General features: G+C 43.7%; 1 protein-coding gene and 1 long non-coding RNA gene across 4 annotated transcripts in view; one reads left to right on the top strand and one right to left on the bottom strand.

Moving 5' to 3' along the window:
- The window catches only part of LOC306817977, a 12,554-nt gene extending 10,546 nt beyond the window's left edge, over positions 1-2,008 (bottom strand). Inside the window, exon 1 of the long non-coding RNA XR_013778108.1 lies at positions 1,862-2,008. This is a non-coding gene — a long non-coding RNA (uncharacterized lncRNA). The remainder of the gene's footprint in view (positions 1-1,861) is intronic.
- The window catches only part of LOC306817965 (transmembrane and coiled-coil domain protein 3-like), a 31,125-nt gene that overhangs the window by 4,043 nt on the left and 9,501 nt on the right, over positions 1-17,581 (top strand). Inside the window, exon 1 of one of the 3 annotated variants that reach the window (XM_079335245.1) lies at positions 5,624-5,940. The exons of 1 other annotated variant lie outside the window; for it this stretch is intronic. In XM_079335245.1, the coding sequence (XP_079191371.1) occupies positions 5,938-5,940 (3 nt within the window). In that variant the 5' untranslated portion in view covers positions 5,624-5,937. Of the gene's footprint in view, positions 1-5,623; positions 5,941-9,726; positions 9,752-17,581 lie in introns of those variants that run through there. One more of the 3 variants, XM_079335246.1, reaches the window with a different exon arrangement.

Genomic DNA, 17,581 nt, shown 5'->3' with positions numbered 1-17,581 from the left:
AGAGAGTTTTCGCCACCAGTTGTTGAGCTATGTGACATCAGCAGATTAACGGCGTTGATGATATGACAAGCTGTTGAACTGTCACTTTTTTTTTTTTATCTCTGTGAACACTTTCACTTCACACCACTGAATCTTCCAGTTCTCTCTGAACGCCTACGTGTCCCCACCACTGCAATTTATATTCTCCAATCAAAACAAACTAAATGACCCCAAAAAAAGGTCTCAAAGGGAACAAAATGTCACAGGCTGGTGATGCGCGGTGGACAGTGGCGTGCGGGTGTAGCGGGATCACACATGAAAAGCGTGGCTGCTGCCCCTCCCCTCGTCCCCCCCCACACGCTTTGAAAGTGTGACCTCTTAGATATTTATTTCAAACAGCTGCCTGGTGCCGGTGTGCGCTCAAAGAGGCTGCACTGTCCTTTATGAAAGCCAAAGAAATGATCAGATCTGTGTTGCTGTTTAGAATATTTTAACTGATTTCAAATTTCGATTCAGAAAAAGGTTTTTATTCAACAATGATGCATTAATAGCTATGTTGTTAACAAAGGGTTAAATAATGTATTTTATATATAGACTAGTTTTTACAAAGATTTTAAAATGCAATCAAACAACTTTATTAATGTTACAGAGCCATGTATCCTCTCTGTTTATTATAAGTGTCCAATAGTGGAGTTAACACCAGCGTCCCCTCTCTGTCTCTGTTTAGAAGACCATCTGCTCCATTCCCAAAAACACGCCATGTTGTTTTCGTTCACAGTGTCATCGACTCTTAAAGAACTGTACGCAATAAAAATGCATCTGGCATTGTGAAATATTGAGCGTGTGATCGTTCTTGACAAGTACCGCATCTATCGGCTGAAGACGACTCGGCAGTCGGCTTTAATTTACCCACCAGAGTCCCTTCAGAAACCACCAGCCATGTGTGTGTGTGTGTGTGTGTGTGTGTTTTCTTCATTCTCAGCTTGTCCATTCATGTGCCCCATTGATTTAGTTCCCCTGCTAGGCTTGGACAAAAGACAGTTCTGGAAAGCAGGGAACCTTAACCCTCCCTGGAGAGATTCTATTTTAAAGCTGAAAAGAGCTGAAAAGAGCATAAGGAGGAGGGGGCAACAGGGCAGGAGGGGAGCTTCTTCTTCTTCTTCTTTTTTTTAAATCTGTTTGAACAATAAAGACATGCTGTTGAGGTAGAGAGACAGCAAAGAGAAGAGACAAAGAAATAACAGAGTTTGATTAAAAGACGTCTGAAAGCTCATCGGTTCAAACTTAAAGTTCTTATGAATAAGTTTTCCCCGGGTGCAGCACCAAACATAAAACACCCTTGGTGCTCAACTGGTGGGTTCGGGATCCAAAAGTGGGTCACAGATGCATTTTCAGGGGTCGTGGATGTGTGTCAAAAAATTGTGGCAAAGCACAAGTGGGGACATCGATCACCGCTCACTCTCTTTTACTGCGGTGATGCAACTCAAGGCTGGTTGCCACTGGCAACAATAATTGGAACTTTTCTAACAAGTCGGCCGTATCGAAGAGGGTTAGGGTCAGTCTGTGTTTCATGCAGACCTTGGTATCAGGGACCCTGCAGCTGCAGTGTGTTTAATAAAAGCATGTCAGACCTTGTCCGCTGTGCTTATTGCTCGTCTCTGCTGATGTATCTGGATGCTCAGCCTGATTAGTCACTGTGCCCATAAACAGCCAAACAGCAGCAGCAGCCGCTCTCATGACCCTCCGAGCCTCTCTCTCCTGCAACACGTTTTTTTTCAGCAAGCTAGCAAGCGTCATTACTCGTCCTCTACGGCACCTAATGGGGCCTTTCAGCATCAATCGCGCAAAATGGGAAAAAAACATCAATGTAGTTCAAACTAACCTTGCTGCCAAATCCATCTTTTTTTGGCATCGTCATCCGCAGGGATTACACATTTATTTCAGGGTGAAACTGCGAGTGACAAGGATCATGAGCTGTGTTTGATTGAAGCAGGGCTGCAGAGTTTCACAGGCGTGCCTTCTTCTTCTTCTTCTTTTAAGGTACAGCTGTAAGTGAAAGTAAGTAAGTAAGTAAGGGAGATGTACAAGCAATGAGGTGAAAGAAAGAGGCAAGGACACCATCATCTGAGAAGGAGACACATCATGAAAGAAATGTAATTGCTGGCACTAAAGCGCTGACGTAATAAAAAGTGAGCCGGAGGTTGAGGGCTTTAATAAAAGAGTGTCAGAGCACACAGCCATGAAGGGGGGGGAATCTTTTTTATTCTGTTGAGCTTCTGTGGAGGTTATGTAATTAGAAATAATACACCACAACTTCACTGTTACAATTACAGGGCCAAAGGATGTGCATGTGTATGTGTAAGCGTGGCCCGAGCTCATGCTGATTCTGTCTTCACCCTACATGACAGATGACATCATATCCAACAGATGCCTGCTGCCCATAGCGGTGGGTCACAGATTTAATTTAGCCTCTACGCTCATCTGGATGTAGGCTAAAATGTACCCGACTGAAATCAAAACTCCAGGCACATTTTAGAGCCTCTCTGGCAGTGATATCATAAAGACATGAATGACTGTGAAAAACTCTCAGAGCTCACGTAATTCTCTCCAAATAATGTCCTTTTCTTTGAATGTTATATGTCATTTAATAGCATTAGCAATCGCACACACACAGCCACAGTGTATAAACATGGGAGGATTAATTGCACATGACCTCCTCGGGGTTTAATCTCCATACCATCTGTTGATTTGATAGTCTTGTATCAAATACAGTGTCTGAGTCTGAGTGTTACGCTGCAAGAATGTGGAAGAGACGTGTCTGAACACACAGTCGGCTCGGAGTCTGGAGTTTCTCTTCCTGTCTGACTCAGAGGCGCAGTCTTGACCCGGCGGGATTAAGCAGCTGTGTGTCAATTAGCTCTCAGTCTGCTCTCTCTCTCTCTCTCTCTCTCTCTCTCTGCATCTGACATTTTCAATCTCAGGAATATACAATGAAGTCGTAGAGTTGTGATAACTGACATCAACATGTACCTTAGTTTCAGTGCCGTGGAAGTAATGAACAACAACACCGAAGAGGCTCTTCATTCATGAAAACACAGCACCAATGTAGAGCAGCGCAGCATTTAAATCTTCATTTGTCATTTCATTACTGAGTGTGGAGAGCAGGCCTCTTTTCCAGAGTCAATCAATCAATCAATCTTTATTTATATAGCGTCAATTCATAACAGGCGTTATCTCGAGACACTTTACAAAAGCAGGTAAAGGACCTTACTGTGTGTCTGTTAACATTAACGAAAGAGCAGGTAACAAGACCATGCTCATTGTTATGTTTACAAAAAGCAGGTGAAGGACCTTACTGATGGCTATATTACAAGATCCCAGCTTAATCCGTCATAGCGTGGCAAAAAGAGTGTGTGACTACAGCTGGGTCTAGTGGCGGCTTGCTGTGTCACAGTTTGATCATAACAACCGACCATCATTCAAGGACGAAATATGAAGCTAAACCGAGCTGTTCTGTTCAGGTTGCTGATATTTGACGGTCAAGTCGACTAAATGTGTGTGTTTGTGTTTTAACCCCTCAACCTCAACATCCCCCCCCACAGAAAAAAAAAAACTTGATACCCTCCAAAAATTCTAGAATCCCTCTGGAACATTCCAACCAAAGTACCAAAAACCCCACCGGAGCATCCTGAGCTTAAACATTCCAGAATGTTCCAGTTTCCTCCCTAAACATTCTATATCCCCACAGGAACGAATCTGATACCCTGACCCGAGAAAAAATTCCAGAATCGCTCCAAAGTCCCTCTCCGACAGAACGCACCGCTCCTCTTCCTCAACTAAACAACCAAGAGCCCAACCCAAAAAAAACCGCCCCTGACCCGGATCAGCGTTCCCGGGTGTCTCCAGTGTGAGGGAGGTCAGACTGACGTCACAGCTGAGATGGAGACAGGAAGTGCTGCAGGAAGCCCATAAAGAACACAAACATGGCTGCTGGGGAAGGGGGAACAATAGCATCTTGTGATTAACTGAGTGGATTTTATGCATGCAACGCAAATCCTTCAATCCTTGACGCATGCATGGATTTTATGCCTTTTTGTGTCAATTAAATTTGACATTCATCCTCGCCAGATCAGAAATAATACACTGCATCTCTCTTCTTGAAAGCTGACAGGATTTTGAACTCCACTGCACTTATTAAAAGTCAAATGTGATGACATTTAGAGGAAGAATTGCAATGGCATGCATGTCAGGGAGTGCATTTTTTTGATTGTCTTTGTAGTGAATCAAAGCAAGCAGAGAGAGGAAAGCCAAAAATATCCCTGCTGTTGCTCTGACAGACTCACACATGTAATAGTGCTGCAATATCCATTAGGCATCTGCTCTTAATGGCATTTACATAAGGCTAAAGTTGTTTCCAGGGAACTCACAGCCAATGCCCTCACTGCAAAAAAAAAAATCAATGCTTAAGTACAAAGCGAGCACCATCTGAACTTAATTAAATGTCACATTTAACTCCATGCTTCCTATCTCTGTTTCACACGTACAGGCATGGATACTGTAAATCAATGGCCAGGGGAAATGGACTGGAAGTTTATTAGGTTATTTAGATTGATTGCAGCAAAATGATTTATCCTGAATCCATCCCAAAAGCTGTGCAGGGATCTTTCTGAGTACGCACACGCGCATTCATGGAATGATACGATTGAATCAGTAGGCCTATGGATCGAAATCAAATTTCAATAACAGAGCTCGTGCCGTGCAGGTTCTGCGTACCGCAGGCTGAATCACCAGGTCGCCGAGTGTCCCAACTGTCAGCATGCACACTCGTCACAGTGATTAACAGGTGGCTGACTCACTACTGTCCTCGTAAGGAGGCCTTCAGGTCGATTTGCTCTGGAAAGGAGAGAGGAGAGGAGAGGAGAGGAATGACACAAGTAAGACAGGGATAAAACACCCATCAGTGTGCATGTGTTATTTAGGATGCAGGGTGAGAGAGCGGACATTTATTGTAAGGATGAATACTTAATGCAAGCGAAGATAATAAACTATGAGCAGGTCCCGGATCACATAACAAGGCCACTAACCATGTTAATTAGTTTCATTATCAGCATACGGTCAGAGTAGACCTGCTGCGCCTTTTAAATCATTCATGACTCATTCCCCAGACCTTGGTGGGGTAATTCATCCATCCTTTTATTTGAGATGAGGAGGGTGTCAGTGTGTATCAGCTGCCTGATTATCAAGGCAACTGTGTGTGTGTGTGTGTTTTTACTTTAAACATGATCAAAAACTCTAATAATAATAATATTTTATTTAAGAGCCTTTAAAAAAAAAAAACATGGACACCTTACAAGCACGGTTTAAAAAAACAATGACTCAAATAGTCCAAAAGCATGAAGAGTCTTTGGACTTAAAGGACCTGTGAGCAACTTTCAGTTTATGTCCAAAAAAAAAAAAATCTCAGTACATTAATGGACTTCAACAGAGCAAAACAAACAGACAAAAAAAACTTGTAAAAGTGAATGAAGCAACAGATCTAATTTGGTGGATCTTCTGTTCTCATGTATATATTCATGTGGGTGTATTTGATATCCCACGCAGCCCCTCCCTCTGTGGATTCGGTGGGCGGGGCGTAATCGCACATTGTGTTTGCCTGGCTCGCGGGGGATTTTTTAGAGGGATTACCGCGGCGGGCTGGCCGGGTGAACGAGTCTCTCCGTCAGTCGGTCGGTCGGACCGGTTTGTAATAACGGTGTGTTGCAGAAAGCTATGAGGAGGAGGAGAGCCGTGATGGCGTGAGTTTCACCGACGATGACAACGGAGAAGTTTCCTCTGCAGGACAACGAATCGAGGGATCCGGTTTGAGTCCGGAGATTATGTCCGCAGCTTGTTGTGCTGCTGCTGCTGCTGCAGAGAAAAGTTTAACAGAAGTAAGGACGCACCAGCGGGAGGAATAACATGGTAATTACGCACTCATTAATTCTGCTTTAATGCATTACACATATTGCATTACGTTACGTTTGCATGGTGTAATATCTGACTGCGTCGATAAAGGCAACGCAGGTGTTAAATGTCCATTTCAAAGACACCGAGAGGGGGTTGACAACTCCCGTAAATCAAAGTTTATTTATTCAGTTCTGTCCTTAGACATTTTTGTTGTTAAATCGACGTGATGTGCAGCTGTCAAACCGCTTTTCCACCGACTAGTCAAGACATGTAGTACGTGTTGCATCTGCGCCAGACTCCATATGAAAATGATTCATTCATGATTTGCTGTCCTGGAAATTGGGAGCGTCCGTGACAGGACAACAAACATTCCCCCCCTGATTCTGTCGGTGCCTGTCCACATTTCGGCTCAGAATAGAGACACCTAACTTTGGGCATCGTCCCTTTAATTTCCCCCCCACAATCCCTTTTTACAGCTGATCTCTTACTATCTTAATCCCAACAAAAAACGTGCCCCTGCCAAAATGCACTGCGGTGAGTAGAGGAGCCCGTTTTAAAAAAGCTCCTATATCATGTTTCACTTCTGTTGCTGCACTCGGGGGACATTAAAGTGACAGATTTTGTTGAGTTTGGTTGGAGATAGATTGGGCTTCTTATAAATCTCTCCCTGGCCAGACGTTGAACTTGTCATGGTTGTTTAATTCATCTCGACGCTGAGACGCCCTTTCTATCATCCAGAAGTCTTTTCATCTATGCATCATGTAGAGGCTGTTTGCAAAGCAGTATGTGCACCCCCGAGGCATAAACAGTGTGTCTGTGTTTGTGGTAATATAAAGTCACAAGAGGTGGATGATATGGATATAAACACAGAGTGGGGTGGTGGCGCTTTCTCAAGTTGGGTTCAAGTTCCTGTTGCGTTTTCAGAGCTCCCTGTTTGGAGAAAGGGTAAATGGTCATACAACATGTGCCTTCCTGGTTGAATAACATGCCATGTTATGACAGAAAAAACAGATTCTTCTCTGACCCAGTTACAGGAGGGACTCACAAACTGAGAGAGCAGCTCGTGTGCAGAACATTCGGAGTCATACGACGGCTTTTAAAGGAGGAGGAGGAGGAGAACCTGTGCAGGCTGTTGACTTGATTTGAATATAATTGTTGAAAGACCGCCACAATTCTTTAGAGATACGTGAACGAGAACATTGTCTGCCAGTTTGCTCCCACGTGAACAACTGTGTGTGGTTACAGTGTCCTGCTGTCTGCACACTCAGGTACACGACACAAGGAGCCATTTTTTTTCATCTCATGACTCTTTCATGAGACGTCCAGCGGCCTCGGCGAGGCTTGTAAAACCGTTATTTGACCAAACACTCAGGGGATACTTATCGACTTGAGGGGGGGTTTGACCTGAGGGAGGGAGCTGCCCGGTACACACGTATAGAGAATAGCTGATGGTGCAGCATCACAAGCCTTGCTTAAGGGCACCTCAGCACTAGTTGTTGTGGAAGGATGCAGCGTTAGTCATTTTTCCTCGAGGCGTATTTTACAGACAGTGGCTGAAAAGTCTTTATGAAGGAGAAGGAGAAGTTCACCCTGTTGATACACAAGCTCAGAAACATTACCACATGAACTGAAGAGAAATACATCCACGTTCCTCTGAAGGACCCACAGGTGCCGTATATATAATATATATAGGAGACACAGTGAGATTATCTCCGCTGCAATAAAAAGTGAAGTGCACTATATCAGTGTGGAAACTGATTTATTCAGGCAGGTGGGACTTTGGTTGACTTGGTTTATTGAAACATCTCTAATGGATGGTTCTTAAAGGTCAGGCAGCTTTCAAGTGTTTGTGTAAACTGTGTGTGTGTGTGTGTGTGTGTGTGTGTGTACTGTGTATAATTAATGAAGCGAGGAGCTTTTTCGTTTTCTTTCATTAGATTACACTTTCAAAGCTTGGCGTTTCTGTGCGTGTGTTTTTGATCTCCAGGAAGCTGGATGTGGGAGTGTTTCCTCCTCGGAGATCCTGACAGTATCCCCTCCGGGCGGCGGTGTGACTTTCTGCCATTTTTTTCTTCTTCTTCTTCTTCTTCTTCTTTAGATGTCAATAAACAGGGGACTGTTTTTCTCAAGGTCTGGTTCCCCTGTCTTTTTTTTTTCTATTCTGAACTAGCAGGTTCGGGTTGGTTAAGAAGGCGTTCATCAGCGTATTAATGCAGCTTTCAGTCCGTTTTTACAGAAGAATGCTGAATCGTCTTCAGGTCTCTTTGCTGCCGTCCTGTCACACACTCCCCTGCGAGCTGTGAATCGTCATTGGTTTGGATTGTTCTGTCACACAAAGAAGTCATCCTTGGTTCGAGGAAGATTTGATCGCCCTGAGACTGAAAGTTAATCGAGGGATCCGTCAGCTAGAAGAAAAACAAAGTTGTTTGCTGCTGCCAAACACCGTAAAACACCAAACAAAGGCAGGAACAGGATCCACTCGTCACTTTTATATTTAGTCTGTTATGATCCTCGTATCAGGAGCGCGCTCTCAGTCCCATTACATTCGTCTCTGCGTGTGGGGAAAGTAGACAACGATTTTAATACAAGTAGAAATAAAGAAGAAGAACATTACTTTGTGCCCTGAGGAGACGAGTAGCTGCTTGTTTAGTTCAGCAGCCTCAGCAGTATTGATGATCTGGAGCACACCATCAATACTGTCTTTGTGAATCAATGAGTTGTTTTTTTCTGTTAGATGAACGAATGGACAGAAAACCACTCTGATTATCCTGGATTGATTATAAGACTGTTTCAACAGCTGGGATTTCATGCAAACGTATGAAAATGTTGAGTTTTGTAATAAAAGAAAAAGAAAACATGGAAATAGGAATAAAAGGTTGGAGGGACGCCGTGTCTTGAAATGAGCGTAACCTTGCACTCGCTGTGCTTCTCTTATCTCACAGTGGCTCGTTTTAGAGACGTGACAGACGAGGCCTTTTATTTAAATGATCACTTTCCTCTCATGAACAAGACACGGTGAGATGAGATAAGCCGTGATGGATGATCATGAGGGGGAAGAAGAAGAAGGACAAAAGAACAGATATGTCAAAGAGTTTCTCTTTCTTTATTAACCTTCATTTCACAGAAAACGAAGTCTGTGATCTGGCAAAGAAAAAGAAACGATAAAATATGAAGCTGGCTTTAAAATCATCCAAGCCAATGGCATCCTTTAAAACCCTGGATTGTGTATATATTGTGTCTTGAATTTCCCTCGGGATCAATAAAGTATCTATCTATCTATCTATCTATCTATCTATCTATCTATCTATCTATATTGCAATGTTATCAGCAAAGAATAATGCACGGAGAAAATTCTGTTATCGAGGTTTTACAATATTAGAGTGCGGTAGATGATATTTTAGAAGGATGAAACATAAAGCCAGAAAGTGAAACATTTGTTACGCACGCACGCACACACACACACACACACACAGGGTCCTTCATCAGCACCACAAATCTCCGTGATGAGCTGAGCCGCGGCCTTTGTTTGGCCATTGGGAGAGCGAGAACAGAATGGGAGCAGTGAATGTTGTTGAATGGGTGCTGATTGATGGTTTTCACCCTCCTCGCCTCGCCTCGCCGCGCCCCATCGGTCGTTACGGCGAGGTGCGAGCCCATGTCCATTCAATCAACGCTGTTGTCCCGGCAACCGGTGGAATCTGTGTCGTGTGCAGAAGAAAAAAAAGCGACCGCTGAAACTTCTGAACACGAGGGAAGATGTGAGCGAGAGAGAGAGAGAGAGAGTGACGTAGTGATGGAGACGTCACACACACACTGAGGCAAACAGGTTTGTGTGTGCGCTGCTCTGGATTAGAGATTGAGTGGGTTAAGCTGACAGTGAAAAGACACTCATCAGCAGCAGCGATTGAGCAGTGTGTGAGTAACACGGTGTGGATTAACCAACACAGAAATATTCTGCCCATTAAAACGATCCTACACACACACACACACACACACGTAGCTGGGTTTTTCCCCCTCCAGTCATCTCGCATAAAGCCGATTCGCTGCCAATTATCACACTTTTCAGAGCAGCTGGATGAAGATATCTGCCTGCATCTTTTTCAGCCTCTGCAGCCTTTTATTTTTAACGGCTTCTGCGTCGTCTAATGAGTTCTCACAACACTGTGACATACTGTGGCTCCGCTCGAGCTTCCCAGGAGATGAAGACGTGCGGGTTAGCATCGCGATCAGACGTCGGGCAGACAGATGGAGTCGATGACTTCCGTTTTTTAAATCAGTGCGCTGGTTAGTTGAACATTTGGGGTTGTAATCAAACACCTGTGTTTCATGCAGAGTGTAACGTCTCCCGGTTCTCTGGATTGAAAAGGGAAGACATTTCCTTCCATTGAACACAGATGGGTCTTTCACATTTGCAGAAAACTCCTGGAAAAACTCTGGATATATTTCCAGGAGGAGCTGCATGTGTGAGTTTCTCATACGGGACGGCGCCATTGTCTCAAAAATCCACATTTATTTTGGGATTGTTCGTGTTAATAAACGGAATCATTGTTTCATTTTTAGAGTAAACAAATACTCCCTGCTGCGCGCACACACACACACACACACACACACACCTGCCGCTCACTGTTCTGTAACCTCCTGTGACTGTTTGCATGTGTTGGTATGTTGACAGAGGAAAGCAGGTCATTCAGACGGCGTGGATACGTTTCACAGTTACTAGCACCGTAACTCTGGTTTGTACTCTCGCCAGCATTTCAGTGAACTGAGCTCCAGAAAGTACGCTGGTGTGTGTTCGTGTGTGTGTGTGTGTGTGTGCGTGTGTGTGTTTGGAGTGCTGCTATGTTCTGAATCATGCAGCCAAAAACGGAGCGTCTCTCTGTCGAGGTGTTGAATGTGGCCTGACTGTTTCCTCTGATATATTGGGGTATCTAAATAGAGAGCAGATGAGTGTACAGTGTGTCTGCATGTGAGCCTGTTTAAGTACTATATGTCCTCGTGTCTCACACGGCTGGATTCTGCATGCATGCAGGAGGGGAGCTGTAGAGACATTTTACTTTTCAACCTTGTGAGTTTAAACAACCTAAAAATAAAAACGGTGAAATCCTCAGTTTTATGTTGGACTCTATACAATCATCAAATTATATCAGACCACAAAGGGTCTGAGCAGAAGCAGGGATTCAGAGCTGTTGGTATGCAATGCACATTTTCTAAGAGCTTCATTTTTCTCGCTCTGCCTCGGTCTCGGTCTTGGTCTTGACTCGGCCTCTGAGCACTCTGGTCTCAGGTACATCTTGTTCTCAGTTAGTGAGGTCTTGACTAAAACACTAGAAAACTGTATTAGTAAAAAAAAAAAAAAAAAGGGATGTATGGATGGGCCATACATACATTCATGATGTATCTGGCCTAATCTAATGGAGAACAGTAGATTAGTTCAGCTGAAAAGACAAGTGCACCTTTAAAGGCCACAGCTTGACCCGAGCCTTCACTCCTTTCAGTCGGGTTTTATAAGCTCCACCTGTGCACTTCAAACGCTGACCTCCACTTGTTGCAGCACGCTGGATTTCCTCTCTCTCTTCTTCTTCTTCTTATGTCACTCTGTGTCATCATCACTTCCTCCTCTCCTCCCTCTTAATCCCCCTTTTTTTTCCTGTCTCCGTCTCAGGATTACAACCTCACACATCTGTATTCTCCTCATTCATCCTGCTGGGTATCCTTCACATCTTTTTTTTTTTTCTTTCTTTAAGGCCCCCTGCTTGAATGGAAGCAAGGGCTGCTGGGTAATCTTTGCGGAGATTAAAATCTCAGATTACAAGAGGAGAGGAGGGATTACAACTTTTTTTTTAAATTTATTTATCATTGACTATAAAACTGTGTGTGGGTGTGAAAGCAGGTCATACACAAGTGAGGTGCAGATAGTGTGTGTGTGTTTGTGTGTGTGTGCATTTTGTCTGTATGCGTCGGTCTTGTTATACCAAGTCATTAGCTGATGCTGGGCTCCTTTGAAAATCATTGGATTTCCAACAGTTGATTGATTTTTAGCTCAATACTCGCTCGCTCTTTTTTTGCTGGAGTGTGATTCATTGATTCACTGTTTTCCCCAGTTTCCCTTTTGTGGCGTTAAAGCAGCCGTGTTGCGGACCATCTCCCCCACAGTGTGTCTTCTTCTTTCTTTACTTCGGTTACATACAGAATAGATTGGAAAACAGCGTCTTCAAAGTTTACTTCGACCTGCACCACAACAACAAACCGCAGCTCCCCCTTCTGTGGAGAAAAGTCCTCGTGGAAAAAGGAAATCAACTTGGAGCGTTGCTCTCTAAATATAGTTCATTTTCCTCTCTTATCACATCAGCACCGTTCCTTCTGAGACGAGTTTAATAACAACCATCAGATAAGGCCTGAAAAGATTTTCAGCTGCAGACTGAACGCCGTTTGAATGCTGTGCGTCATTCGGTGTTATTATTTCAAATCTAATCATAGGGGGAGCCGCTCTGCTCAGATAGTTTCAGCACAATGCTTTAAAACACTGAGTTCTTTGAAAGGCTGTTTTGTCTCCATCAGAGGAGAGACTGTCACATCCTGTTTGCATCGGGAAGATCTCGATCTGTTCTTCATGTGGCTCGGATTGATGTAAGGGCAAAAAAAATAAAAAAATGTTAGCCCCATAAGGAAAGCGTACCTTGGTGGTCGCTTTGTCAATCTTGTTCTTGGATGATTCTAAGATCTCGATCCCTGAAATATCAGCAGGTAATTTGGCATTTCAAACTTCCTGATGAAGCGAAACAATCTTCTTGATTTTCCATCTGGACGACCACAAGAATTAAATCTTTTTTTTTTTTCTTCGGGGAACGACGGCCACATATTTGACATATTTGCTCAAACTTGGTCGATGTTGGATTCCTCAGGTCAACATTAGCAAACGTGAACATGCTAACATGCTAAACTAGGATGAGGAAGCACGCTGTAAGTGATCCTGCTAGCACGCTGTCGTTCTCATACGCACGTACCAGTGTCGTCTGTTTTCATTTCCCTGCACGTCGTCTCCATGAAGAACATTTTTCGCTTGTGTCACACTGTCACCAAGTCTGTTGTTGCCTTTCAAGTTTTCTGATCACAGATCTGATTTTTCCGTCAGTGTGAAGGGAGAAGGATGATGAGCTGAGTATGACAGGATGTTAACGATGAGTCACTCCTTGATGCCGTCCTGTCTCATCTCTCTCCGTCTGTCTTTCTGTAATGAGGCTCAGGAGGGGTTTTTCCTTGGCCGTGTCAGAGCTGTAACCGTTCCACCTCAGGAACAATAAAGTGCTGCTGCTGGAGATTCGGCTGCCTCTCACGTCTTATCTCTTTGCACACGCACTGCGCACATCAGAGGGATTGAAAAGCAGCGAGCAAAATGAAAACTTCATTTGATGCACTCTCCCAAATATTACGTTGTTTTTAAAATCCAGTCTAAATCCTCTGCAAGTTTAGCTTTAAATCCTCCTTCTTCAGGTCAGTCCGGAGTCACGCCCTTTTATTATCATGGTTTTAGACAAATAACTCGAAAGGTCGCTTAGCTGCTACTCTTTAAGAGCTGCAACACTGGATTCATTTTAGGGATTTAAAGATTCATCGTGGACTGGTGATGAAGCGATTCGAAGGTGCCCTGAAAGATAAATCTCAATAATACGATGAGCGTCAGCAGCAGCTGCAGAGCGAGATTTAAAAAACTGAGGACGCACCAGGTGTGCAAACATTTTGGCTTCAAGACAGAAAATGAAAAGAGGTGAGAAGAAAACCGACTGTGAGCAAACTCCACGAACAGCACATCCAACATGACGCAGCGTTTAAATCGGGCCGATACTTCCGACTGATTTCCTGTCGTCTGTCTTCATCGACGGATTTTGTTGCGTCTGTTGTTAAGTGGATGGATTTAGAGACAGGAAGCGGATTAGAAGAAGAGAGACAATATGAAAAAAACATGACAACGATGAAAGAGCGATTGGATGACATGAAGTGGCTTTTTGACATTTTGAGCGGCGGAAATATTTGGAAAAGCGCCGTGAGGATTCACGATTGAATAACGACACAACACTGAAGTGATCCGTGAATAATTACAGCCCGCCGAACTCAACTCTGCGCAGGCTGAAGTGTATTCAGCCTCTGGAGGATGTCGAAGTGTCCTGCTAAGCCCGCCTCGAGCTCAGCTTAGTGTGGGGGCGTGTGCAGAGAGCGAGAGAGAGAGCGAGCGAGCGAGCGAGCGGCCTGTTAAGACTTGAAGGCGGTGCAGCAACACTATAATTAGACGCACGGTGTTTACGTCCACACAGCCACACCTTGGGTTGGGCTTCAGCACACGCGTGTGGGTGTTTCAGGTGTCCGTTAAGGCTGCTGCACTGACGGAACAAAGGTGAGGATGGAGTCTAATCAGAGCGCAGACATGACCATATATGGAGATTCAAGCAGCGCCTGACAAATTGAGTTTTTTTCTGCTTATATGCTTTAAAAAAAGACGAACAAGATGTTGAAATTGAAAAGTTTTCTCTTAGTTTAGGTTTAGCTCTGGGGGGGAGGTCGTGTTTTAATGTCCCACTTTGTATTCCAGTCCGCTCCTTGTTTGTTCTGTTTTTGCTTTTCCATTTATTCCCCGGCTGCTTCTCTGCTGTACCTCCGGAGCCCCTGGGGGAAGGTCTGACCCCCCCTCCCCGGTCTGCTCCTCGTCCCCCCCACAGGAGGCTCCTCTCTGTGGTCACAGAGTCACAGCTCATCTCTCCTCCAGGCAGCACACGCTTCACATCTCATTTCACCTTTAACGGTGCTTTTTAAAGATGAACTGAAAACTCTTCTTTATTCTGTGTGTGACTTGAATCCAGGTCAGCTGATTTTGAGTCCAGCTTCCTTCGCACAACTTCATAGGCAGAAAGGGGCGGCTGGAAGGTTGAGGGTTCAATCCCCAGCTCTTGCAGCCACGTGTCCGATGTGTCCTGCTTTGTGGGCGTATGGATGAAGACTTTACTTAAAATGAATGTGTAGGTGTAATCAGAAGAACGAGCTCAGGTCCATTAAGTGACCATTTAAAATCTAAACTCTCTTTATTTATAAAATCAGTAAACTGAGAAGTATAGATAGATAGATAGATAGATAGATAGATAGATAGATAGATAGATAGATAGATAGATAGATAGATAGATAGATAGATAGATAGATAGATAGATAGATAGATAGATAGATAGATAGATAGATAGATAGATAGATAGATAGATAGATAGATAGATAGATAGATAGATAGATAGATAGATAGATAGATAGATAGATAGATAGATAGATAGATAGATAGATAGATAGATAGATAGATAGATAGATAGATAGATAGATAGATAGATAGATAGATAGATAGATAGATAGATAGATAGATAGATAGATAGATAGATAGATAGATAGATAGATAGATAGATAGATAGATAGATAGATAGATAGATAGATAGATAGATAGATAGATAGATAGATAGATAGATAGATAGATAGATAGATAGATAGATAGATAGATAGATAGATAGATAGAAATTCAAGGCATCCAGTAGCAGTATACAGACAGGCAATGAGCCTTCATTAAAAAGTTGTGAAGCTAATTATACCGCAGAGTGTTCAGCGGTTGTGCACACTTTATGATGGATCGCGCCGTTAGAGACGCAGCGTGGAACCGTTTCATTTATTATTCAAGCAACATTTTCTTTCCCAACTTCGTTCAATCGGTTCCAGGGAAGCGTTTCAGCTCCATTCGGCCTCGCAGGTGCTTTCTGTAACCTGTACACTGTTCTGTATCCAGCGTGATGAGACATTATGAGCACACAGGAGTATGTGTTATTCTCGAGTCTGTCGGAGCAGAGTGGCCTCGGCCGGCCGATCGCAGTTGGCTGTGCTCAGCGTTTAAAAACCTCATCTGGAGTCAGTCTGAGTGCATCTGTGTATCTGTGTAAAGAGCTGTGTGTGTGTGTGTGTGTGTGTGTGTGCTGTTAGGTAAGAAAGTGATCATGCTGGGTGAGGAGAACAGTAAAGCTGAAAACCTGCAGATCACCGTTGATAGCACAAGCTTGCTAAGTAGCTGTAGCATCGACTGTATAGAGACATTCCTCTCGTCGCATAAAAGAACAACAACAACAAAAACCCCGCGGTTTGATTGGTTGCTGAGATTTGAGTCTGGGCTGTAGGGATCGTCTGGAGGAGCCGCGGTAATGAAGTCCTGCTCACTAAAACAGACAACTGACCAATCAAAGAGGAGGCCTTGAAGCAGACACTCCCATTTTATTAACGGTCGCCATGTTTCCACTCCTCTATTTTTCTCCTCTTGTGCACACAGCAACGCAGAAGAGGCATTTATCAAAACAGCTGTCTAGATAGATAGATCGATACTTTATTGATCCCGAGGGAAATTCAAGATCAATCTCTGTTTGACTCTGATTTTGAATGATTTTCATCACTTATTTAAACTGAAAACAGCCACTCACCTACATCGCTGCTTCATCGGTCATCTTCATGCAAATGCAGGTCGTCCACCTCGGTCCATTTATCTGTGAATGACACGACATCCCATGATAATGAAGCGGCTTTCAGTGATTGGCTAAAGAAGGCTCCGTTTAAAAACATCCCCGCCACTAAATCTCTTGATCTCCCAATCCCATTATTTCCTCCCCGACACTCAAACACACACTCGTCTAATTCAGCCCGTGCTAATCTGGTGTGCTGCGTCAGACACAGCGTGGCTCGCGGCGAGGTTATGAGGCGACTCAAAGACATCTCATGTGTTATAACCTTCGTCATTTTCAGTGTTTCTGAAACACTGTAAAGACTCCAACATCCAAAATACAAAATGTGCCTTTAGTTTCCTCATATTCAATAATTCACGTTTAATAAAATGTATCTAACTCTCCAATTCAAATAAAGAACCAATTGATCAGTTCATTTAGAACGACCCCGCCAATCCGACCGATATGGGCCGATATTGATATCGAAGGAAATAAAAAAATCCAGTCAGAATCTGAAGAGAGAGATATTAAAACACTCTTGATAGAAAAGTCTTTGCAGCTCTTTCCACATGTGATGTTTCATTCTTGCAGGTTATCTTAAGTCACAAACACACACACACACACACACACACACACACACACACACACACACACACACACACACACACACACACACACACACACACACACACACACACACACACACACACACACACACACACACACACACACACACACACACACACACACACACACACACACACACACACACACACACACACATTCATGTGTTTTCTTTCAGGTATTGAACCATCCTCCTGTTGTCACTAACAAATAACACGTATGCACGGAGCACTACTTCTATAGCATTAAGACGGGATCTCTGAGTTGATTGATCACTGAGCTGACTCAATTAGTCCGCGTGTCACTCCGGGACAGCTGCTGATTCGTTTTTAACAAATGAGTCACACGTCTGTGTGTTGGCAGAGTTACAGTCAGGTCTAGTTTATGAGTAGCGGCATGTTTGTGTCTACCTCTGGCTCCTATTAGTGCTCAATAAATGGATGGATTGGAGGCAGGAATAAACGACTTTCCTCTCCGAGCGGCAGAAAAAAAAAAAAAGTTTCCTTTTGGCTCTTTCCTGCATGTTTTTA

Source organism: Symphodus melops, assembly GCF_947650265.1.
Source record: "Symphodus melops genome assembly, chromosome: 22".
Lineage (NCBI taxonomy): Eukaryota > Metazoa > Chordata > Actinopteri > Labriformes > Labridae > Symphodus > Symphodus melops.
This window is presented reverse-complemented; position numbering and strand designations above follow the sequence as displayed.